General features: G+C 38.7%; 1 protein-coding gene across 1 annotated transcript; it reads right to left on the bottom strand.

Annotated features, from left to right (window-relative positions):
* Positions 1–1,370: 1,370 nt before the first annotated feature.
* Positions 1,371–2,636, bottom strand: LOC113272666. The gene has a single exon (XM_026522473.1). The coding sequence runs from the start codon at positions 2,634–2,636 to the stop codon at positions 1,371–1,373; it is 1,266 nt and encodes a 421-aa protein (XP_026378258.1).
* Between the last annotated feature and the right edge of the window lie 24,229 nt (positions 2,637–26,865).

The following is a 26,865-nucleotide window of genomic DNA, read 5'->3' as shown; positions in this document are numbered from 1 at the left end:
TGAGTAGAGTGTAGAGTAATAGTACAAACAAATATCCAAAGATTTTTTAGGTTGCCTAACAAAACATAGAAATTCAAGTAAAGTTTTGCAATTGAATTCAAGCATACAAATACAATGGATGGATATGACCTAACAGAAAATAGCTCATGGCTTCGAACGAACTCATTCGTACGCAATTTCTCATAAGGTTAGGCATCCGTCAAGTGATTATAGAAAACAAAAAACAAACTTACTCAAGCTGAATCCGAAACAAAATTTGACAATTGCAAGTGTTGGAGCTAAAGCAATATCAAGCTGTAATTCAAGAACTATGACTAAATCCTAGTTGTAGAATGTGATGGTTCAATAATGTGCAAAATGGAAAAAAGAAACACAGTTTAAAACAGGCAATCACTAGTTGTATAGTTTGTTGTTGGAGTATTATAGACTTAAGCTTAAAGGAATATAAGTTGAGTAGCATACTTTAATTACTAAGTTAAGGAAAAAGAGAAAGAAGAAGAAGAAAGAAAAAGACATCAACTCATAGAAATGGGATGAGTTGTCATGTTTTTGATGTTAGGTGACTAAATGAAATCACATTCAAAACTCACATGCTTATGTTAATATATTATAAGTATACAAATTGCTTTTTAGTTAAGAGGGTTCCTCTTCACTTTTTTTTTTCTTCAGGACTTTTAACAACATAATAATCATCTAAATACAATGTTCAAGTTTCAATCTAGTATGCTAAGTAAAACTATTACTCACTTTCTAGTTACTAAAACAGTCTAGTGTTTCCTAAAGAATCAAACACATTTTCTACCTAGTTTTTGAGTTTGGGTTTCTTGTGAACTAACTTCACCTATCTTTATTCAAGTGTCAAACAAAAACCAAACACACTCAATTCTACTTAAACTCTGGAAATGGCTAAACACCTGCACTGTAAAGTAAAGTCGTTAGGTGGTGATATCTACGATTTGAATTTCACAATGATTCATGAACAAGTAAACAATTCAGCTTATATTAAAGGTATAATAATAAGAAAACAAACATATAAAACCTCATTGTAGTGACAATGTTTGGAACTGAGACAAATATCTATGTAACTATATAATATCTATGAGCTTAAATAAACTCTACTGTTGTAGAGTTTTATTTTCAGTTGAAATAAGAACAACTAAAAAAGTAAAGCTTAATAATATCCAAGAAGAAAACCAAAAACAAGAAATGCTACTAAAGAAAAGTAGCAGTAGGACTGTTTGTTGTTACCTTTGAAGGATTTTATCTGTGAAACTGTAAAGAATTAATGAAATAATATCTCCCCACCAATATTGTTGTCTGTACACTCTTGCATTTTCATTGGAATACCTGAATTCAATAGGAACCTTCTCTCAGTTAGAGATCAAACCCACTAACTGGTCATGTTTGTGGCTGTTCCCAACCCACCAAGGCTCATAACCCATGTCGCCGGTATTAGTTTCTTCGTCATTAGGTGCAGGAAGATTAAGATCGAGGAGATCTCGCATTACTGGTAACTTCTGCGGAAGTACTATAGTTGGAGTGCTCCTAGTATCAGATCCACCAACCAAATGTGACCTTTTATGTCCACCTAAAGCTTGCCCTGATGAGAAAACTTTGAAGCAAATGGGGCATTCATGCTTATTCTTCTTCAGTGCGGGACTAGTTTCAGCACTAGCCGTAACTTCGAAGACACTCACATTGTCATTGTTGCAGGACTTGATGTCAGCTGTAGGATCAGGAGAAAGATCAGTCTCAATGCTGGTTTCACTGAAATCCACTTTCGAAGCTGAACAACCTTTAATTTTCTTGTGACTAGCTCTGTGGCCTCCAAGAGCTTGGTAAGAAGGGAAGTACTTGTTGCAAGTAGTACACTTGTATTTGCTTTTCTTCGAAGAAGATTTGCAAAATTCAGAATCCGAACCATCATATTTCGCTTTCTTCCTCGAGACCCTGTCAAATTCGTCTTCGTACAAGTCGGATTTAGCTCTCTTGCTTGAATTGAACTTCCCATACTTGAAACTAGACTGATTCTCAACTTCCCTGATCAAATTCTTCCCCAATTCAGCTCTAGCATTCTTACTACTAACTCTATTCCTAGTATAAGAACTGTTCTCAAACTCATCATCAAATTTAGGCCTCTTAAACTCACCTTCTTCCCCAAATGAAGCTGACACTTCCAATTCACCATTTCTCGAAAAGCCGGAACCATAACAACCACCTAATTCAGATCTTTTACCATCAAATCGAGTAACACCCAGTTTCTTTTTACCTTTTAACTTCTTCTTCTCATTCAAATTGACATTGTTAAGCTCATTTTCACTAGTCCTCTTAATTAAACTGGATGATTTAGCTTCTAAAAACAAAGAATTATTATCTGAAGATTCAACTAAACAGTTCAATTCACTTCGAGAATAACCAGTAGAGTCTCTAGATAACATCATTAAAGACATAGCTACTTCTTCTTGTTCATTCGAAATCTCCGAAACTGAAGAATTCTCAACAGATAAACAAGAAGTAGTATTGTTATGATTATTATTAGTACTAGGAGTGATTATAGTATTAGTATTCTTGTACCTTGTTCTCTTTGATCTCCTCCTCTTTGGTGCCGTAGCTTCATTATCAGATTGACTATCCATTACAAGATTCTGATTTTCTTCAAGTTCACGATCACTCCAATAATCTTCTTCTTCTTCGTCTTCAACTTGTTCAACTTCTTCTCCTCCTCCTCCATATACTACGATGCTCAGAGACTTTTCATCATACATCTGTGAGTGAAATGATTTCAAATGACTCATATAAGCTTTCCAGGATTGAAACCCTTTTCCACATTCTTTACAAGTGTTGTCACCGATGAAATTTCCTCTTTTTGTAGAATCTGAAACTGACCTCCATGTCTTCTTAGGATTTTCTCTAAGTCCATAACCAGTATGAGCAGTACCGTTTTGATCATACCCCACCATGAAAGTGTTGTTTACTTCTTCAATTTCAGTTGATGTATTCATATGAGACCTCATATGACCACCTAATGATCTTCCACATGGAAATCTTTTCTTGCAGTACTTACATACATGCTTAAACTCATGATCTTCATCCATCGAGAAAATCAACTGAAACAAAAAACCTAATCTTTAACTTCAAAATTGAGAAAAACCCAGATCAGAAAATCGATAAAAAATCTCACTTTGGAATTATAATAATAATTGCCTTCACTAATTAATCACATTGCAAAAGAAACAGAGTAAACAAAAGACAGACATGACATCTGAACAGAAAAGAGAAAGAAGTGATCAAATCATGGGTTTTCTAGATTTTTGAAGTGAATCAAGTAGAACCCAGATTTCAAAACAGTAACAAGATCTAGTCTAGTTAAGAAAGAAAACAGACACTTCAGAATTTTTGGTTTTCCTCCTCCTCTCTTTACTTGCTCTCTCTTTTAAGCAGCTAGTAATGGCATAAGTTTAAATTGTGATAACAAAAACAGAAACAAAATCAATAAAAAATTAATACACCCCAAATTTTTAATTTTTACTAGTGAGATGAGATTCTATTCTTTAACCTCCATTGTCATTGATGGTGTTGTTGAATGAGCTCATTCATATACAATAAAAAAGAGAAGTTTTTTTTTCTATGAGTTTGTTCCTAGAAAAATTCTCTCTTTCTCTTTGTGCTATATTTGGAGGAGAAATCCATGCATGGAAGCAAAGATTAAAAAAAAAAAAAAAAAAAGATAACTGCACGTGTACTCAACTCACAATCCTACGCCATCATGTTATCGTACGGTTCTTAAATTTCCGTGATTTTATTTTAATTACCAGTATCAACGAAATTTTAAGGAAATTTTTCATTTTTTTTTTTGACTATTCGTGTATTCTTTTCCTTTGTCTCTATCTGAAGTAACTCTTGCTTGGTGGTACCACGAGAAGGAGTTAGTAGTACATCAACACCATCAAAATCTGTAACCGTTATTCTTTTCGGATTTTCTTTCAATTTATTACTACTAGAAAATATCGAAGAATCCTCGAGTATTTTCTTAATTTTTACATTAATTATTTTGATCATTTACTTGTTTGGGGTTCACTTAATCGTCTCGATATAACTTGACTTTGTATTGTGTTTGAAATTTCCATAATGTCTCCGGAATATGGTTCGCTCAAAGCCAAGGCAAGCTTCAACATACTACGCTACAATACGGTTCGGGTCGACCCATCTGCAGTCATGTTCATCTATAATGACACCTAGAAGGATTTAGTTTTAAAATCATCGAATTATTTTCTATTAACAAATTGGTTTTTGGGATGCTTTATTTTTGTTAACGTGGATGTATTATACAGAAAGACAAAATATTTATATGGGGACTAGCCACGGTGTTGCCGTGCAGGCCACCTTGTTGTTTTTCCTAACGAGCCGGCTATCATTATCATCGCAGTTACCGCAGTGTAAATGTCTTATTTAGCCATTTTTGTCAAACCCTTAACTTCCATTAGGAAAGTTTTAGTTAATAAGGTCATACTCATAATGGAGGAAAAAACATGAATTCCATGACATTCTTCTTTGTTTCAGACTTCACTTTAGTGTTAAGATCCACTTAAACATACGGATTTGAGTTGACAGCTTGAAATCTTATAAGAAAAGGCTGGCTGGCCATTCTTGCCATCTCTTATGACTCTCTCTAAAATATAGTTCCCCACAGGTTTGTGATAAATCATATCCTTTGTTCCAGAAAAAGTAATATTTTCACTTTTTCAATTTAGCATATTTTTAGGTAAAAATAAAATTGGGACGAAGGTGGTAGATTACTAATATTAGGCCAGACAACCTAAACCATTTACATTCGCGTCAGGTCCTCGTAATATCTTTGGCTATGAGCAACGCCGAACAATTCACACCGGCATACTCGATATCGGTTCTAGAGATCTTCCGGCCGGTTCAATTCTTGTATGGTTCACATTTTCATAGACTCAGCTCTTGCTCCATGAGGGATATAAATAAAAGGAGCATGAATTTAAGACTGGAGCAAGTTAAGTAGAAAATTTGAGAGTCTAGTTCATGGCGTTCCATGACCTAATCTTAATAGAGATAGGACCACTATGTGAGGTGATGACTTGCACTAGGAAAGTGGCCAAGATATTTAAATATCTTCTCGGGAGTTTTACTTTTAGTTTTACCCATGCATCATCATCCATAAAAGCTAGCTAGGAGAAACAAACCAAAAACATGTACTCAATGATCAAGCTTTTATTCCCACCTATTCCTTCACGCCATTTTATCTCACTCTCACACCATTTTGCCTGCCCATCAAGTCCAACAACTTACACTGTTGCGTAGTGCTTTCTTTTCTGGGTTAGGTTTAGTTTACAAGTTCATTTTGCTCGACTGATTCACTGACTTTGTGTTAAACCATTATTAATCCGACAAATAAGATGTAGTTCTTTTTGTTGACTGTTTTAAATTTATAAATATTAAAGAAGTTTTCAAGAGATCGACATATTCTTGTTATTATTATTTTTGGGTTGACCAAACTTGTTTATAATTGAGTCAATAAAAACTGAACGATTAGTGAGCCAAATGTAATAAGACGTGTAGACGATGAGGTCTTGTTTTGGGATGAGTTTACCTCCAATCAAATGTGTTGTATTAGAAAGAAGAGGAAGAGCTTAAATTAATCAATGTTGGATTTGATCAAGTTTCTTGGCTAATAAATACGTGGTGGTTGGGATAATCCTTATTAAATTGCTGGATAGAGCAACATTTGGCAGATGCCTTGGAAAAATAAATAAGAAAATCACAGTATAACTAGATGACTGTTAAATGTTTGGTTGTATGCCTCAAAAAAAAAAGTCTGGTTGTTTAGACTGTTAATCAGTTTTAAGTCAATAGGAATAATGTTGAAGAGCCACTGAGAACTACTTTGCTGAGTGTATACAAGAGTGCTTTTGTTGATGGTTACTGTCAATTGCAAGCAACCCATTTATATATAAGGGTTCTTGTACCTCTATGTTAGTAGTGGTAAATTGGAAAGGTAAATTTTAGCAAACACAAAAACAAAAGTGAGTGCAAGTGATATGTTGATTTGGTCTCCACAGAAAATTAGGTTTTAAACAAAAAGAAAGAAGAAGACACAGAAACTGTTAAATGTGCAAGCAACAACTGTTCCACCACTCTTTGTTTTATATATATACGCTTTGGATAATAAAGCTTGCATGTGTGTTTTTCCTTTGGTTGTAATGTTGCTGCTGCATAGTGTAATAATGGTGCATGTGTTAGTGAGGAGGAAGTATTCTCTTTCAATCTCCTCTCACAATGCCATGCTTATAGACTACTCAAATGAGGTCAATGAAATTCAATTCCTTTTTTTTCTATCTTGTAGGGTCTCTCAATTGTAACATGGAGGAAGAAGTTGTTCTGTTTGGGTCTACCATGACTGCTAGTATGTTACTATCCTTTCTCCCTTCACTTCTTTAATGTAACTAATCCAAATCCTTAGCACAATTGAAAGGTTGTCAATTCAAGAATCTAACCCCAAATGGGTACTTTCTACTAAAACCTTTTAGGTGGTTAAACTACTTATTTGAGTTCCAGTAACAATTTTTTGCAATGCATTAGGATTTGGGAATGAACTTTTTTTTCTGACTGATTACAAAAACTACTGTATTATGTGTAAGTTTAGCAGATGTCCAAAGGTTGCTTTTATGTAGTTGAAAGAAGCAGCTATCAGAGAACAAAAAACTTGCCCCTACCATCTAAAGTTGTATATACTTTGAGTATTTGGGTCATCAGCCTGTCATTGCCTTGCACTTCCTTTTTGTTTCTTTCTCTTTTTTTCTTTTGGGCTCTAAATATTGGCCAAGGATTCCACATTGGTTGCAGTGGTTTGGATTTCTGAATGATGAAGATGGTACGAGACTACGAGTTATAACTTATTTATGTAGTTTTGGGTTCTTGGGGAAATGAAAAATGTATTTTTTTGGTAGAGGAAAAATGTAGTTGAAGTCTTACCAGACTTCTCCCCTAAGGTTAGGCTTTTTGAAGCTAAAAGGCAAACAAGTGGGTGAGGTGAGGTGAGGTTTTCTCTTTGGTTATTGTCAATTTACCTGCGAAGTAGATTTTGTAGATATCAACTTTTTTTTTATTTTTTTTTTATCAGTCCTATTAAGGACTGATACCGTTTTTATATAGGACAAAAAAATCCCACTAATCCTAACCGTTGGATTGATAAAAATGGTATAGCCCATAGTAGTAGTGTTTGTTTGCTCATATTTCTGTTCTGTAAGTATTAGATTGTGAATTGATGGGGTGGTCGATTCAACGATTTCCACATTAACAATATATATTTGGGTTTGTTTAAAAATATCGAGTCATTCCATTAATGCTCAATGTAAAGAGTATATGGTAGCCTATAGACACCAGATGTTTCGTTAATGGTAGTCTACAGGTGCCAGATGTTAATATATTTCCTCATTACTTTGTTTTAACAGACAAGTGGTACCAGCAACCTATAGTTCAAGAGTAAGAAAGCACATAAGTAGTCTGGATTATACTGTAAAAATCCTTATTTGCTTGTACAATTATTTCGCCAATTATGTGCATCCTTGAAGACCCACTCTTCGTTTTATAATGATACCCTTTTTAACATTTTCCCATTAAACACTACTAGCACACCATTTCTTTCTGAGCAGTAAGGCCTTTTAAGTGAATGTTTAGGTTCCTTAATACCGCTGTATGTTGATTGATATCTAGATTATTAAGTAGATGAATTTTTGGTACAATAACACCATTGTAGATGGTGATTTTTGGAACAAGGTAAAACGACCATCTTACAGTCCAGGGTAAAATCATCATTTTGGTAGTCCAAGAAAAAATCATCACTTTACCGAAATGTCCAATCCACTCGAGGTACTCAGACCCACGAATATGATTAGTTACCAGGACATGAAGAGGAATCGTGTGAACTCAAACATAATTTAGTCAGTATGAAGCCCAAAACTCCAGCCAAGAAAGTGTTCAAGATGGAGCTTAAACTCCTGAGGAAAGAGAAGTTAGCTCAAAGCTAAAGAAGCCTAGTTAGCTAGGCCCGAAGAGCTTCTATTACTTCGATGCAGAAAATTTTTGTCGCTCCGAAGCAGAGAACCTCCATCGTTCCGAAGCGGAGAGCCTTCTTCGCTCGAAGACGAAGAGCTCAGTCGCTCTAAAGAAAAAAGACTTCACCACTCGAAGGTAAAAGATCGCGTTTTCCTATAGATCAACGTTCGACCACATGCCTCAGGCGAGGTCAAACGGCTCCGATCAACATTCACGATTAGGTTACGATAGACCTCAGTCAAGCTTGTGCTCTCCACATGACAAATACCGCTATAACGAGCCTCCTAGAGATCTTCAGATGCCTCTGGATTGCCTCCACTCTCAAACACATAATAAGTTGTGACGACTCGTAAGAATACTAACATGTCACACGACATATCACATACAAAGGTTGGTTACGTCAAAAATAGAAGGATAAACTTAGTGATTTGGTTCAGCGGTATATGGAAACATGTAGGCATCATCCTAACCATACAGAAAGAATAGTCGGCTGTGAGGAGTCAACTTAAGGATAAACTAGATAGGTTGTTTATCTGTAGCTATTCCAGGGGTCTAGGAGAAGGTGATGATCCTCTCTCCTTTTGTTATCCCACCAACTAGAGATTAGGAATTTGCAGAGGTATAAATAGACCTATGTTTGGTCAATCTATACAACAACATAGAATATATATAACAACAACAAGTTCTCTGCAATTCTCTCTTAGAGTTTCTTCATCTGCACCTCTTTGTAACTGAGAAACTCTAATCTCGTATCTTTCGGCTTCGCCCTCTAGATCAATCCTACCTTTCAACTGCGATAGAAGCAGTTTTTGGAACAACCATCATCTTGGTTTAGGCAAGGATTGTTCATCATCAGCTTCCCTTTCGGACAATAGAACAAGTCATATTACCAGAGTAATTCGTATCCTTTTCGAAATATACATTTTGGCGGCCACGGTGGAGGGTTGATCACTCAGTCGTAGTTACATGTTACAATCTTGGTTGCCATCATGGAAGAAGTTGATTCTTCAACCACCAGTGTTGATACATGAAAAATATTACCCCTTTAGATGGGCTAGTGTGCCCTCAAAGGGGAGGCAAGCCCGACATGAGACACGGGGACTTAGGGACTAAAGCCCAAGTCCACCAAGAAGATGCCTATTAAATGGAAAGGATAAGGAAGGAATTAATGGGAAGAAGAAGGTTTTATTAGATAAGGAATGACATTAGTAGTAATTAAAGAAGTTTAGGACACATGGAATGATGTCATAAAAGGAAGGGGCTTTTGGAAAGTCTATATAAAGAAGGACAAGGTACAATGGAAAGGGTACCCTCTCTCTTACTATTATTAGCAAAGTGAGGTCATTTGGCTAGCTAGGACGGGTAGAACCTAACGAGAAATCGGGTATTAACATTTGGCGACCACACCCAAAGGCTCGTTCCTAGCTCACCATGACACACCTAGAAGGCGCTATCTCGGGAGCGACAGGAAACCAAGCGGACGGTTAACCTCTTAACCTTGATGAAATGACAATAGAGGATGATGACAACGAGGAAGAAACGCCGATCCTGGGCGTTATCAAGCAATCGGTAAACCGAGGACCCCAAAATAAAAAGGTGACAATGTCACAGGAAAAGAATGAGCAGGCAGCCCGGATAGCGAAACCCGTATCATATACTTTGCAAAACATGCAGGAAGAATTGGATGAGTGCCCATAGATTATGTTTGGCGCACTACGGTTAGTGCTGCGTCGGGAACCCCACGCAATGTAAGACCTAATATTAGTAAGGAAAATAGAGACCAACCCCAGATTGATGGAAGAATCCGAGGGGAAAACTGAGGAAGTAGGCGCGATTATAAAACACCACCCCCTCTCCCCTGCGGCAAAGAACGCGCGATTAAATTCTTGAATCAATGGATCGCCGAAGGAGAAATTCAGCTACCCCCGACCACAGTGGATATCAACAAAATGGATAAAAACTCGGCCAAATACTGCCACTATCACCGAAGGATGGGGCACCCAACGGAGGAATGTTTCGCCATTAGGAGCATATTTGAACGCAAGCGGGCTTTCGGGGAACTCGAGACGACAAGACAGACGATTACATATGACCCATTCCCTCGCCACAACCCCTAAAAAAAGAGAGAGAAAGAGAGAAGATGCAGATTACATGCCCGCAAGTTGTAAACACTTTCGTTTGGTAAGAAAATTTTCTTTCCTCAAATTCCGACGAGCAAATATATCAAAAGGTCTCGGGAAAGCCAAAAGGCGCCCGATTGACTGACAAATTCACAAAAGGTCCCAGGAACGCCAAAGGCGCCTGGTTGACTGACAAAAGGTCTCGGGGACGCCAAAGGTGCCCGATAGACTAACAAATCCACAAAAAGTCCCAGGAATGCCAAAGGCGCCTGATTGACTGACAAAAGGTCTCGGGAAAGCCAAAGGCGGCTGATCGACTGACAAATTCACAAAAGGTCCCAGGAATGCCAAAGGCGCCTGTTTGACTGACAAAAGGTCTCGGGAAATCCAAAGAAGCCTGATCGACTGACAAATTCACAAAAGGTCCCAGGAATGCCAAAGGCGCCTGGTCGACTGACAAAAGGTCTAGGGAAAGCCAAAGGCACCCGATTGACTGACGAATCCACAAAAGGTCCCAGGAATGCCAAAGACGCCTGGATTGACTGAAAAAAGGTCTCGGGAAAGCCAAAAACGCCCGATTAACTGACGAATCCACAAAAGTCTCATGAGAGCCAAAAGACGCCTGGTCGACTAACAAACCCACATAGGTATCGGGAACGCTAAAGGCGCCTGGTCGACCGACGCTTCACAAAGGAACCAAGAGAAGCCAAAGGCGCTCGTACGTTTCCTAAACACCTACTCAACCCGACACCCTCTTGAACTAAAATAAAATAATAGGTATGCCTTGTCCTAGCCCGTCCCTTAAAAAGCGCCTGATCGATTACCAAACTTGGAAGCAGCCCTTAGATGATAAAGCGCCTCAGAGTAGCCTAAGGTGATTGATTGTCCGGCATTCATAAGGTTTCAAGAAAACCAAAGGCACCTGATCGACTGACCCTCCAACCAAGCCAATTATGAAAAAAAAAAGGGAGGGGAGGGGGGAGGGGGTAATTAGGCGCGTTTCATTAATTCCCACCCAACCCAAAACCCTTTCAATAAAAAGAGGTGGGAGTAAGCGCATTTCACTAACGCCCACCCCACCCAAAACCTTTTCAATAAAAAGAGGACGGAGTAGGCGCGTTTCACTAACGCCCATCCCGCTCAACACCTTTTCAATGAAAAGAAGGTGAGAGTAGGCGCGTTACACTAACGCCCACCCCACCCAACATCCTTTCAATAAAAAGAGGGGGTGGGGGGAGTAAGCGCATTTCACTAACGCACACCCCGCCCAACACCCTTTCAACAAAAAGAGGGGGAGTAGACGCGTTTCACTAACGCCCACCCCACCCAACACTCTTTCAATAAAAGGAGGGGGGAGTATCACCCCTACCTACCACGAACGACACCCTCGCTTATTTACCACGAACGAAACCCTCGCTTATTTACCACGAACGACACCCTCGCTAAATAAATAAGCGGGAAGTGGGTTGAATTGACAATGTCTGACTTACCCGGTTAAATATATATAAAATACTAATAAATACGATTATGAAGGAAAGGAAAAGTATAATCATCTGACAATCGGCATACCCAATGAATATGATAATGAAATACTAGTAACAGAGACAATCAAACACCACAGAATATCCCACAACATGAAGACAAACAAACAACAATCACGGCGCCTTAAGAGCAAGCCCAACAAAGGAAAATGATAAAGAGCTGGCACAAGGACAAAGCACTTTAAGCTAGTTAGAGCCGTTCCAGCTGCTGCCGTTTCTCCTCAAGCGCATCTCGAATAGTTTCCTCGGCGGCCTCAGCCTGCAAAACCTCATCAGTAGCCACTCCAACATCAGCAAGCAATAAATCCAATTCCTCATTCTTGCTAGAATTTGTCTCTGAGCGCTTCTTCAACTCCTCCCCCAACTGAGAAATTTGACTCATGAGCCGGCTACGAGGGTCATTCCGGCCCTTCACCTTCACCAGCAGCTCCTCCAACCACTGCACTGGGAACTTAACATTAAGCGCAGATTGCACAGCAACTTCCCAACTACGTAAAGTTGTTGGGTCAATAGGATCATCTCCCACGCGAGTAAGGCGCTCCGCGATCTCCAAGAGGTTTCTTGTCATATAGTACAAGAAAGGAACGGCCAAGAGACCCTCTTTTGCCATATGACCGCCACCATGCTCAACAATATCCCTGTAGGTGGCAGCAAAAACTGTCGGCACCAAGAAGATGTGAACCAAAGCAGGGTCTACTCCAGCCTCAGCAGCGGTCACTACCAAAGGGAAACGAAATCGTATATCCTCGGAATCTGCTGTTACAACAGGGGTGATTGGTATATCAGCCGTAGAAGCATTGGCTTGCTTCTCCGAATGAACGGACGGGTCGTCACCGTCCAATTTAGTTCGCTTGGAAGATCCCTCGCTGCTTGGGACCACGCGCCTGATACCATCCATATCGGGCCTCGTGGTTTCTTTTCGTTTCTTACCCATATCCTAATACCAATGACAACATGTCAAAATAAATAAATAAAAAGGGGAGGAAAGAAAAAAAAAGAAGAGAGGGAAGGGAAGGGAAAACCAACCTCGGGAACCGATGAACCTAGCGGAGTATCAACATTATTAGGACGAGACGCAGAGGAACTGGTAGACAATTCAGAGCTACCAGTGGAGCCTGACAAACTAGAAATGAGCACCATTATAAAGACAACTTAAATTTATAAGAAATGAGAGAAGAGAAAGGCAAAGAGAGAGGGATAACAAAAACAAAGACACGTATTAAATAGGGAATTACCTGCAGGATCATTAACGGTTAACGCCACGTGGGATGAGGACCCACCCAAAACTAACTGGATGGACCCAGAAGGGCTCATCGATTGCAGCACAGCACTAGGAGATACTGGAGGTTCCCCCCTCCCACAAACGGTTTCAGCCATAAGGGGGTGAACTGATGATACATGAAGGCGCGATGACACCCAACCAGACCCTGAGGGAAGGCTAACCCCTAGACTCTTCAACTGATCCACGAACGAATGAGTCGAGATGGCACTCATATCTCTGGGAGGCTGCGATGCACCCCTCCGACGACTTTGACGAGGCTTCAAAGGAGCGATGTTAGCAGAGGAACAAGGGCGCGGAGCAGGCGACTGGTTTGCCTCCCTCCTAGATTTCTTCTTTAGACTACTTTCAGTCCAATCACACTCGGGCATGTTCAAGTATTCCTCTATCATATAAGAGATGGGTTTCCACCCTAGGCGCCTAGCAAGGAGGAGTCTCCTGGGGAGTGATTGCCACCGCCCGACTTATCAAAATAAAATAAAGGGGGAACGAAGTGGCAAATAAAAAAAATACAAGGCAAAGGAGATAATAAATACCTGAGACGCTAAAGTACCTACATGCGACTTTACATTTAGCCGCGGGGGCCTACGATCAGAAAACGACCCCTTTTTCGGCTTCGCGGGCTCATGACCCTCGGGCGGGGCCTAAGAGGTCACCAGAGGATCCAAGCGACCTTTATTAACTGAAACTATGTGATGCTCAGCAGCTACAACATCTTCAAGTTTGATTCGGCCAGAAGCGTGGAGGTCCCGAAGATCTTGAACGATCAAGTCACGAGGAGGAGATGATTGACGTAAAGGAAGTTCAAAGCTCGGTGCTGAATGAAGTCATGATACTTGTGGGCCCCTTCAGTAACCGCCAAAGGCCGCACAGAGATGGGATGTTTGAACGAAAAATCGATCATGCGATAAGACAAACAAGTCGCCTCCTTGAAGATGTAATGATTGAATCTAGTGACAATGTCTTCGATTCTAGAATTCTCCGGAGGGGGGAACTGATCGAATTTTATATATTGGTAAATAGAGTTGTCGTTCAATCGGACTTGATGAGATTGATTTTAAGAATTAATAAACTAAAATAAAAGAAAAATATATACAAAATATTGTCACAAGATGAAGAGAGTTACTGGGACTAGGATTTCGTCGAATTCATAACATAGGGTTCGATTTATTTATTCTCAACAATTAAAGCTCAATAAATAAAATTAACATGGACTCTGATTTTTCCAAGGTAGATTCTCAAAAGATTAGTTGTAAATCCTAAGCATGATGTATCAAAACATTTAAGATAAGCATACCTCATCAAATTAAATGACAACCAATTAAGTCAAATCATATTTCAATTAAAAATAATGCAAAAGTCTTAAAAGAATTAAATTATTTTACCCATATATGAAATTCGTCTTCCTCCGTCGTCCCAGTGTTGGGGATTAGCTCATCACGTCGAAAACACACTTAAAATATTTATTCATGGCCGAAAAAGTGGTTTACAAATGATGAAAATATGAGAAAATTACTAAAGCAGTGGTTTTCTTTTCTCTCCCAAAACTCCCGATGTCCCTCTGGAAGACCTCCAGCGACCATATTTATATCCAACGGCACTCTCCAATCCCTGCAATTAATCAACAATATTCCCTTTTATGTCCATGCAAGATACGAGATTTATTTGCATTATTATCTTCTCCACACGTCTGCTAACAATACAACTTCATTCAACACGCTGGGTTCTCTTTCAGTTGGAGTAAGACTAGCTCTAACCACACGCCATTATTCCAGATAAATCCCGAGATTTATTTCTCTTCTCTGTTTTAAAACGATACCAAAAATAACAGAATTCTGCTTCTCTCAAACACGTGATAGCATGTGTACTTGGTCAAAAACAAGCCCGTGCCCAAATCCCTTGAGTATCAACAATATCATTCACTATTCAAATCCAACAGAATCCGAAACATACTCTTTCCCTGTTTAACGAGATATGAAGAAATCTTCCATTTTTATCGAATTTAATGCAATTACCTATCCTATTTAGCTGCAACAGGACCAATCCAACTGATTGTAGCATTTGAATCTCACTAGAAGTCGTCCAAAACCAAAATAGCAATATCGGGTTTCCAAAACACGTAATTCCCTGATCTACTCAATCGGAATCTCCAGCCAATTCTAATCCAAACCATTGAGCATACCACGCCTGTTTGGTCCTACGGATTAATCCCAGACAAAATCAGCCCTTTAATCTCGTTCAATCTCCTCCAAATTGTTAACCCTAATTTCTGCCCAATATTCCCACCAAAAACCAGATTCAGATGGGGAAGATGATGGTCGCCCCTTAACAAAGCTGGGGTGAAAATAGCCATGGGGTGTAAATAGAGAACAAGGTGCCCCTTAGTAACTGGACGCTCCTTAGTAATTGAGGTGTCCCTTATCCAAAACTGAGAGTCCGAATAACACGTGTCCTTCGGGTGCAAAAAATATTTTTCGAGCCAATTCTCCACAAGAGCTTATTCTCCCAAAAACAATTAAAACAAGTTTATTAGTGATAAAATGAGTCCCAGCTAATCTATTTATGGGTGAAAATGCGTCGCACTTTTGTGCTTATCAAATTCCCCCACACTTACATTTTGCTTGTCCTCGAGCAAAACAGAAGAAGACCCGCTACACAGCTGGTCATATAAGAATTTTTGTTTTTTTTCCAGACCCGCTACACAGCTGGTCATAACATGCAAGAAAAAAAAGAAAAGACCTGCTACAAAGTTGGTCATAACCGAAACAATCATAATTTTTTTTAGACCCCGCTAAACAGCTGGTCATAACATGCAAGAAAAAAGAAAAGACCTGCTACACAGCTGGTCATAACCCTAATAATAATAATATATATATATATATATATATATATATATATATTTTTAAACCCGCTCAACAGCTGGTCATAAAGTACCTACAAACCTAGGACAAACCCGCTCAACATCTGGTCATGATTTGCAAAGAAATTCCTAAAACAATAAAGTAAAAAGTTAACCGCTCCCCCACACTTAAACATTACATTGTCCTCAACGTAATTGAGTCATCCAACGTAAAAATTAAGATGAGAAATTCATAAAGTAAACGAAAATATAAAAAATAAATAAATATACCTACTGGAATGTATAAAAACGGATCCCCAAAAATTAACAGCCTGAAAATTTTGGGATCAACCCAAAATACAGTATTTACAAACGACAGCTTCACAATTAAGCTATCACGATGCGGAGACACTGAAACTATCAAAAACAGAGACTTACCTCCAAACCAAGTTTTTACAAGACAATGAAGTGTGTAAAGAACATAATATGGGGATATTATTGGGACTGGGAAATTTTTAATTGGCTCATGCACGATATCATAAATAGGCAAATCCTCTGGGTATTTAGATGCAAAGTATTCCAACAACACTTTAGAAGCACGCAATTCTAACCCTAAATCAGACAACTTTTGGAAGTCTAGGGGTCTAGAAACAACCTCTAAGTTGGCTGAATTATCTTGTGGGATGGATTCATCTATGGAATTAGGAAAATCATCCACACAATCATCCACAAGGTCATCTATATGTTCTGTTTGGAACAGAGAGTCACTGCAAGATTCATCATCATCAACATATAATCTTTGACATTCAAGAACTCTCAATCTTTGTTCCAAACAAGGCGATGTGTGTTTGTAATACTTCTCATATATTGTTAAAGGTTATTCTTCACTTACCACATGTGGAGTAGAAACTCCATATTGTTGCCTATGCTTATATTCAGCAAGCGTCATCTCAGATGAGGTTTCCTGATAATTTGACTTTCTACGCTTATATTCCGCCAGCGTCATCTTAGATGACGTATCCCCAGAAGAAGTCATCATCCTCAAAATGTCCCTGAAAAGAAATACAAAAAGAAATGCATAAAAAGGAAAACAAAATCTAAAAAAAAATGAAAATACTGTACAAAATAAAAAAAAATAAACCTAAGAAGTAATCTAAAAACAAATCCTTGTCGGCGGCGCCGAAAATTAATCGAATTTTATATAGTGGTAAATAGAGTTGTCGTTCACTCGAACTTGATGAGATTGATTTTAAGAATTAATAAACTAAAATAAAAGAAAAATATATACAAAATATTGTCACAAGATGAAGAGAGTTACTGAGACTAGGATTTCGCCGAATTCATAACATAGGGTTCGATTTATTTATTCTCAACAATTAAAGCTCAATAAATAAAATTAACATGGACTCTGATTTTTCCAAGGTAGATTCTCAAAAGATTAGTTGTAAATCCTAAGCATGATGTATCAAAACATTTAAGCTAAGCATACCTCATCAAATTAAATGACAACCAATTAATTCAAATCATATTTCAATTAAAATTAATGCAAAAATCTTAAAAGAATTAAATAATTTTACCCATGTATGAAATTCGTCTTCCTCCATCGTCCCAGTGTTGGGGATTAGAAAATCACGTCGAAAGCACACTCAAAATATTTATTCATGGCTCAAAAAGTAGTTTACAAATGATGAAAATGTGAGAAAATTATTATAGAAGTGATTTTCTTTTCTCTCCCAAAACTCCCGTTGTCCCTTTGGCAGACCTCCAGCGACCATATTTATATCCAATAACACTCCAATCCCTGCATTTAATCAACAATATTCCCTTTTATTTCCATGCAAGATACGTGATTTATTTGCATTGTTATCTTCTCCACACGTCTGCTAACAGTACAACTCCATTCAACACGCTGGGTTCTCTTTCAGTTGGAGTAAGACTAGCTCTAACCACATGCCATTATTATAGATAAATCCCGAGATTTATTTCTCTTCTCTGTTTTAAAACGATACCAAAAATAACAGAATTCTGCTTCTCTCAAACACGTGATGGCATGTGTACTTGGTCAGAAACAAGCCGGTGTCCAAATCCCTTGAATATCAACAATATCTTTCACCATTCAAATCCAACAGAATCCGATACATACTCTTTCCCTGTTTAACGAGATACAAAGAAATCTTCCATTTTTATCGAATTTGATGCAATTACCTGTCCTGTTTAGCTGCAACAGGACCAATCCAACTGATTGTAGCATTTGAATCTCACTAGAAGTCGTCCAAAACCAAAAAAGCAATATCGGGTTTCCAAAACACGTAATTCCCTGATCTACTCAATCGGAATCTCCAGCCAATTCTAATCCAAACCATTGAGCATACCACGCCTGTTTGGTCCTACGGATTAATCTTAGAAAAAATTAGCCCTTTAATCTCGTTCAATCTCCTCCAAATTGTTAACCCTAATTTCTGCCCAATATTCCCACCGAAAACCAGATTCAAATGGGGAAGATGATGGTCGCCCCTTAACAAAGATGGGGTGTAAATAGCCATGGGGTGTAAATAGCGAAAAAGGTGCCCCTTAGTAACTGGACGCTCCTTAGTAATTGAGGTGTCCCTTATCCAAAACTGAGAGTCCGAATAACACGTGTCTTTCGGGTGCAAATAACATTTTTCGAGCCAATTCTCCACAAGAGCTTATTCTTCCAAAAACAATTAAAACAAGTTTATTAGTGATAAAATGAGTCCCAGCTAATATATTTATGGGTGAAAATGTGTCGCACTTTTGTGCTTATCAAATTCCCCCACACTTACATTTTGCTAGTCCTCGAGAAAAACAGAAGAAGACCCGCTACACAGCTGGTCTATAAGATTTTTTTTCCAGACCCGCTACACAGCTGGTCATAACATGCAAGAAAAAAAAGAAAAGACCTGCTACAAAGTTGGTCATAACCGAAACAATCATAATTTATTTTTTTAGACCCGCTACACAGCTGGTCATAACATGCAAGAAAAAAGAAAAGACCCGCTACACAGCTGGTCATAACCCGAATAATAATATTTTTATTTATTTATTTATTTATTTATTATTATTATTATTTTAGACCCGCTCAACAACTGGTCATAAATACTTACAGACCTACAATAGACTCGCACAACAGCTGATCATAATTTGCAAAGAAATTCCTGAAACAGTAAAGTTAAAAGTTAACCGCTCCCCCACACTTAAACATTACATTGTCCTCAACGTAATTGAGTCATCCAACGTAAAAATTAAGATGGGAAATTCATAAAGTAAACGAAAATATAAAAAATAAATAAATATACCTACTGGAATGTACAAAAACGGATCCGCAAAAATTAACAGCCTGAAAATTTGGGGATCAACCCAAAATACAGTATTTACAAACGACAACTTTACAATTAAGCTATCACGATGCGGAGACACTGGAACTATCAAAAACAGAGACTTACCTCCAAACCAAGTTTTTACAAGACAATGAACTGTGTAAAGAACATAATATGGGGATATTATTGGGACTGGGAAATTTTCAATTGGCTCATGCACGGTATCAGAAATAGGCAAATCTTCTGGGTATTTAGATGTAAAGTATTCCAACAACACTTTAGAAGCACGCAATTCTAACCCTAAATCAGGCAACTTTTGGAAGTCTAGGGGTCTAGAAACAACCTCTAAGTTGGGTGAATTATCTTGTGGGATGGATTCATCTATGGAATTAGGCAAATCATCCACACAATCATCCACAAGGTCATCTATATGTTCTGTTTGGAAAAGAGAGTCACTGCAAGATTCATCATCATCAGCATATAATCTTTGACATTCAAGAACTCTCAATCTTTGTTCCAAACTAGGCGATGTGTGTTTGTAATACTTCTCATATATTGTTAAAGGTGATTCTTCACTTACCACATGTGGAGTAAAAACTCCATATTGTTGCCTACGCTTATATTCAGCAAACGTCATCTTAGATGAGGTTTCCTGATAATTTGACTTTCTACGCTTATATTCCGCCAGCGTTATTTTAGATGACGTATCCCCCAGAAGAAGTCATCATCCTCAAAATGTCCCTGAAAAGAAATACAAAAAGAAACGCATAAAAAGGAAAAACAAATCTAATAAAAAATTAAAATATTGTACAAAATAAAATAAATAAACATAAAAATTAATCTAAAAACAAATCCGAGTCGGCGGCGCCAAAAATTGATCGAATTTTATAAAATAGAGTTGTCGTTCACTCGGACTTGATGAGATTGATTTTAAGAATTAATAAACTAAAATAAAAGAAAAATATGTACAAAATATTGTCACAAGATGAAGAGAGTTACTGGGACTAGGATTTCGTCGAATTCATAACATAGGGTTCGATTTATTCATTCTCAACAATTAAAGCTCAATAAATAAAATTAACATGGACTCTGATTTTGCCAAGGTAGATTCTCAAAAGATTAGTTGTAAATCCTAAGCATGATGTATCAAAACATTTAAGCTAATCATACCTCATCAAATTAAATGACAACCAATTAATTCAAATCATATTTCAATTAAAATTAATGCAAAAGTCTTAAAAGAATTAAATAATTTTACCCATGTATGAAATTCGTCTTCCTCCGTCGTCCCAGTGTTGGGGATTAGCTCATCACGTCGAAAACACACTTAAAATATTTATTCATGGCTCAAAAAGTGGTTTACAAATGACGAAAATGTGAGAAAATTATTAAAGCAGTGATTTTCTTTTCTCTCCCAAAACTCTCGTTGTCCCTCTGGCAGACCTCTAGCGACCATACTTATATCCAACAACACTCCCCAATCCCTAAAATAAATCAACAATATTCCCTTTTATTTCCATGCAAGATACGTGATTTATTTGCATTATTATCTTCTCCACACGTCTGCTAACAATACAACTCCATTCAACACGCTGGGTTCTCTTTCAGTTGGAGTAAGACTAGCTCTAACCACACGCCATTATTACAGATAAATCCCGAGATTTATTTCTCTTCTCTGTTTTAAAACGATACCAAAAATAACAGAATTATGCTTCTCTCAAACACGTGATAGCATGTGTACTTGGTCAGAAACAAGTCGGTGTCCAAATCCCTTGAATATCAACGATATCTTTAATCATTCAAATCCAACAGAATCTGAAACATACTCTTTCCCTGTTTAACGAGATACGAAGAGATCTTCCATTTTTATCGAATTTGATGCAATTACCTGTCCTGTTTAGCTGCAACAGGACCAATCTAACTGATTGTAGCATTTGAATCTCACTAGAAGTCGTCCAAAACCAAAACAGCAATATCGGGTTTCCAAAACACGTAATTCCCTGATCTACTCAATCGGAATCTCCAGCCAATTCTAATCCAAACCATTGAGCATACGACGCCTGTTTGGTCATACGGATTAATCCTAGACAAAATCAGCCCTTTAATCTCGTTCAATCTCCTCCAAATTGTTAACCCTAATTTCTGCCCAATATTCCCACCAAAAACCAGATTCAGATGGGGAAGATGATGGTCGCCCCTTAACAAAGCTGGGGTGAAAATAGCCATGGGGTGTAAATAGAGAACAAGGTGCCCCTTAGTAACTGGACGCTCCTTAGTAATTGAGGTGTCCCTTATCCAAAACTGAGAGTCCGAATAACACGTGTCCTTCGGGTGCAAATAACATTTTTCGAGCCAATTCTCCACAAGAGCTTATTCTTCCAAATACAATTAAAACAAGTTTATTAGTGATAAAATGAGTCCCAGCTAATATATTTATGGGTGAAAATGTGTCGCACTTTTGTGCTTATCAAATTCCCCCACACTTACATTTCGCTAGTCCTCGAGCAAAACAGAAGAAGACCCGCTACACAGCTGGTCTATAAGTTTTTTTTTCCAGACCCGCTACACAACTTTTCATAACATGCAAGAAAAAAGAAAAGACCCACTACACAGCTGGTCATAACCCTAATAATAATATTTTTATTTATTTATTATTTTTTTTAGACCCGCTCAACAGCTGGTCATAAAATACCTACAGACCTACAATAGACCCGCTCAACAGCTGATCATGATTTGCAAAGAAATTCCTGAAACAGTAAAGTTAAAAGTTAACCGCTCTCCCACACTTAAACATTACATTGTCCTCAACGTAATTGAGTCATCCAACGTAAAAATTAAGATGGGAAATTCATAAAGTAAACGAAAATATAAAAAATAAATAAATATACCTACTGGAATGTACAAAAACGGATCCGCAAAAATTAACAGCCTGAAAATTTGGGGATCAACCCAAAATACAGTATTTGCAAACGACAGCTTCGCAATTAAGCTATCACGATGCGGAGACACTAAAACTATCAAAAACAGAGACTTACCTCCAAACCAAGTTTTTACAAGACAAGGAAGTGTGTAAAGAACATAAAATATGGGGATATTATTGGGACTGGGAAATTTTCAATTGGCTCATGCACGGTATCAGAAATAGGCAAATCCTCTGGGTATTTAGATGCAAAGTATTCCAAAAACACTTTAGAAGCACGCAATTCTAACCCTAAATCAGGCAACTTTTGAAAGTCTAGGGGTCTAGAAACAACCTCTAAGTTGGGTGAATTATCTTGTGGGATGGATTCATCTATGGAATTAGGAAAATCATCCACACAATCATCCACAAGGTCATCTATATGTTCTGTTTGGAACAGAGAGTCACTGCAAGATTCATCATCATCAGCATATAATCTTTGACATTCAAGAACTCTCAATCTTTTTTCTAAACTAGGCGGTGTGTGTTTGTAATACTTCTCATATATTGTTAAAGGTGATTCTTCACTTACCACATGTGGAATAGAAACTCCAAACTGTTGCCTACGCTTATATTCAGCAAGCGTCATCTTAGATGAGGTTTCCTGATAATTTGACTTTCTACGCTTATATTCCGCCAGCGTCATTTTAGATGACGTATCCTCAGAAGAAGTCATCATCCTCAAAATGTCCCTGTAAAGAAATACGAAAAGAAACGCATAAAAAGGAAAAAAAATGAAAATACTGTACAAAATAAAATAAATAAACCTAAAAATTAATCTAAAAACAAATCCGCGTCGGCGGCGCCAAAAATTGATCGAATTTTATACAATAGAGTTGTCGTTCACTCGGACTTGATGAGATTGATTTTAAGAATTAATAAACTAAAATAAAAGAAAAATATATACAAAATATTGTCACAAGACGAAGAGAGTTACTGGGACTAGGATTTCGTCGAATTCATAACATAGGATTCGATTTGTTTCTTCTCAACAATTAAAGCTCAATAAATAAAATTAACATGGACTCTGATTTTGCCAAGGTAGATTCTCAAAAGATTAGTTGTAAATCCTAAGCGTGATGTATCAAAAGATTTAAGCTAAGCGTACCTCATCAAATTAAATGACAACCAATTAATTGAAATCATATTTCAATTAAAATTAATGCAAAAGTCTTAAAAGAATTAAATAATTTTACCCATGTATGAAATTCGTCTTCCTCCGTCGTCCCAGTGTTGGAGATTAGCTCATCACGTCGAAAACACACTTAAAATATTTATTCATGGCTCAAAAAGTGGTTTACAAATGACGAAAATGTGAGAAAATTATTAAAGCAGTGATTTTCTTTTCTCTCCCAAAACTCCCGTTGTCCCTCTGGCAGACCTCCAGCGACCATATTTATATCCAACAACACTCCCCAATCCCTAAAATAAATCAACAATATTCCCTTTTATTTCCATGCAAGATACGTGATTTATTTGCATTATTATCTTCTCCACACGTCTGCTAACAATACAAATCCATTCAACACGCTGGGTTCTCTTTCAGTTGGAGAAAGACTAGCTCTAACCACACGACATTATTCCAGGTAAATCCCGAGATTTATTTCTCTTCTCTGTTTTAAAACGATACCAAAAATAACAGAATTCTGCTTCTCTCAAACACGTGATAGCATGTGTACTTGGTCAGAAACAATCCGGTGTCCAAATCCCTTGAATATCAACAATATCTTTCACCATTCAAATCCAACAGAATCCGAAACATACACTTTCCCTGTTTAACGAGATACGAAGAAATCTTCTATTTTTATCGAATTTGATGCAATTACCTGTCCTGTTTAGCTGCAACAAGACCAATCCAACTGATTGTAGCATTTGAATCTCGGTAGAAGTCGTCCAAAACCAAAACAGCAATATCGGGTTTCCAAAACACGTAATTCGCTGGTCTACTCAATCGGAATCTCCAGCCAATTCTAATCCAAACCATTGTGCATACCACACCTGTTTGGTCCTACGGATTAAGCCTAGACAAAATCAGCCCTGTAATCTCGTTCAATCTCCTCCAATTGTTAACCCTGATTTCTGCCCAATATTCCCACCAAAAAACAGATTCAAATGGGGAAGATGATGGTCTCCCCTTAACAAAGATGGGGTGCAAATAGCAATGGGGTGTAAATAGCGAACAAGGTGCCCCTTAGTAACTGGACGCCCCTTAGTAATTGAGGTGTCTCTTATCCAAAACTAAGAGTCCGAATAACACGTGTCCTTCGGGTGCAAATAACATTTTTCGAGCCAATTCTCCATAAGAGCTTATTCTTCCAAAAAAAAAAGGTCCCAGCTAATGTATTTATGGGTGAAAATGCATCGCACGTTTGTGCTTATCAGAAACCTATGAGGAACCCCTTGGTAGAACCCCAATTGCCGAGCCGCGCGATCAGGGTTGTAAGATACGACGACGAACTTGCCAGCATAAAAAACAGGAAGATAACCGGGCAACACTGCCATCACTGAATCAAAATCTTCCTCTGACAAGAGATTTATCGAGTCCAATTCCACGTCAAAGGGGGCAACAAAATCATAATGCTCCAGACCTGATCGACCGTTTTGATAGGGGAATGGTTCGAAATCCTTGGACACATATAAATGCTTACCAAGATCTCCCTGAGGTACTTTCCCCTTCAAATTCCAAAGGGCCATGCTCGGGTAGACGTAAGTAACAGGTAGCTTTTTAACTGAACCATCATCCGGCTCCACATCTTCCTCACAGTGAACTGTGAGTTCGTTAGGCTCAGGCGCGCACGGAGGAACATGTTCCCAATACTAAGACTGCATAAAAGAAGCAGGGATATAGGTCTCGATTTTGTGCGATGAACCCACCGTCTGAAGATCCTGACAGAACAGATCGAGATGGCGGTACAAACCACCCAAGAACATCGGCGCCAGCGGAAAAGAGACGTCCTGAGACAATAACAATGCCAGTGGCACGAGCTCACCCTTGATAGTATCATGAGGACTGTATTAAAATACGTCGTGGCAAAGCCAAAACAAGATGAAGGCGGCTAGCTCCGCACGTGGATTCTTCTCCATGTGTTTAGGAGGGAGCACTTTCCCATCCACTATCTGGGGAGCCCACTATTTCAACCAAAGAGAAAAATAAGCGCGATGGTTAACTTTAACAGACAATTCGGGACCAGCTTCTGTCGGATTCGACGGACCATGAATTTCCTCATAAGCATGGATGGAACTAGACAGAAGGCGATCGCCAGATGGGCGCTTAGGAGGAGCCTTCCTCTCCACCCGCTTGTTTTTTCCTTTCAAGGCGGACGAAGATGCCTCCTTCTTACCTGTGCCAGTGGCCGCATTGTCCCTGCTTCCTCCCAATGGCGCTTGACTCTTCTGCACTAGTTCACGACGGGAGTCATCTTTACACTTCATCAAATAGGTGCACAGTTCTTTATCCTCGTCATTCAGCGCTCCGTAGACGTCCGCCTCATCGTATGAATGACTTCCGTGAATCGGAAACCCTGTAGAGCGACAACGTCTTCTAAAACGATGGTGTATTCCCCCCATGTTGTGAGGAGAGTATGCACGGGATGAGCCCAACGGAAGAAAAGCCGCGTTATATCGCGAATGCACCTATTTACTTCCCGCTTAAGAGACGAATCTATATATTCATTAATGCCTGCCTTTCGAAGAGTAGCCACATGACTGGGGTTGGAGCGTTTGTGAGAGGCCCAATGCGGCCACATCGGGTGAGTTTTCGATTTAGATCGAATATCGATGGCAGGAAGATCGTAGTCGCCACGATGGATGGCCATTCGCGGCACGGTTTTAAATACGAAAGCGTCCATGGTCTCCGACTCGGGTCGCAAAAGCCATCCGGGAGCGGAAGGGTGAGGAAGCACGGGCGGATTCAGAAGGCGAGAGGCTAGGATGTCATCTAGAGGGAAAACGCGCTTACCACCACGAAATTCTCTTAGCCTCAGCGCGCGCTTTAAGTCAGGACCACTCGTAAACTCAGCAATCGTGTATGACCTACCATCCGTCGGGGCGGGTAAGATGATCTCGTCCGGATCAGAATACTCGGTTTCGTCAGGGTCCTCGTTCCTGGGCTGATCGGGTTCACTAGAATCCTCAGACGAAGAGCTATTGGAAGAGATGCTAGTCATGGCGAGTGTATGGGTGTGTTGGAAGAAAAGAAGAAAGATTAAGATTGAAAAGAAAATGAATTGGCAGTCATATATATAGAGGGCCCTGGGGATTGGACGTGGAAGTTATGCATGGGGAATGATAACCGCCAGAAAATGGAAAGAGAAGAAACTTAACATGACAAGGAGTTGGAACGTTTCCAACGAACGTTAACTCAACAAAAGGAAGAGATCCACCACGTCTATAGATCGTGGAGAAGGGCGCTCAAAAAGGGTTGTTTGACTATCGGGTCATTTGACAATTGACCCAATAGTCAGGGACTAATGTTGATAATGAAAAATATTACCCCTTTAGCCGGGCTAGTGTGCCCTAAAAGGGGAGGTAATCCCGACATGAGACGTGGGGACTTAGAGACTAAATCCCAAGTCCACCAAGAAGATGCCTATTAAATGGAAAGGATAAGGGAGGAATTAATGGGAAAGAAGAAGGTTTTATTAGAGAAGGAATGACATTAGTAGTAATTAAAGAAGTTTAGGCCACATGGCATGATGTCATAAAAGGAAG

This window comes from Papaver somniferum, chromosome 4 (genome assembly GCF_003573695.1).
Source record: "Papaver somniferum cultivar HN1 chromosome 4, ASM357369v1, whole genome shotgun sequence".
NCBI classification, from domain to species: domain Eukaryota; kingdom Viridiplantae; phylum Streptophyta; class Magnoliopsida; order Ranunculales; family Papaveraceae; genus Papaver; species Papaver somniferum.
The sequence above is the reverse complement of the archived record's forward strand: the minus strand, read 5'-3'. Positions and strand labels throughout refer to the sequence as shown.

Bases quoted from the DNA above. Each gene is read 5' to 3' on its own strand.
- LOC113272666 (XM_026522473.1), bottom strand. From the start codon at position 2,636: ATGGATAGTCAATCTGATAATGAAGCTACGGCACCAAAGAGGAGGAGA.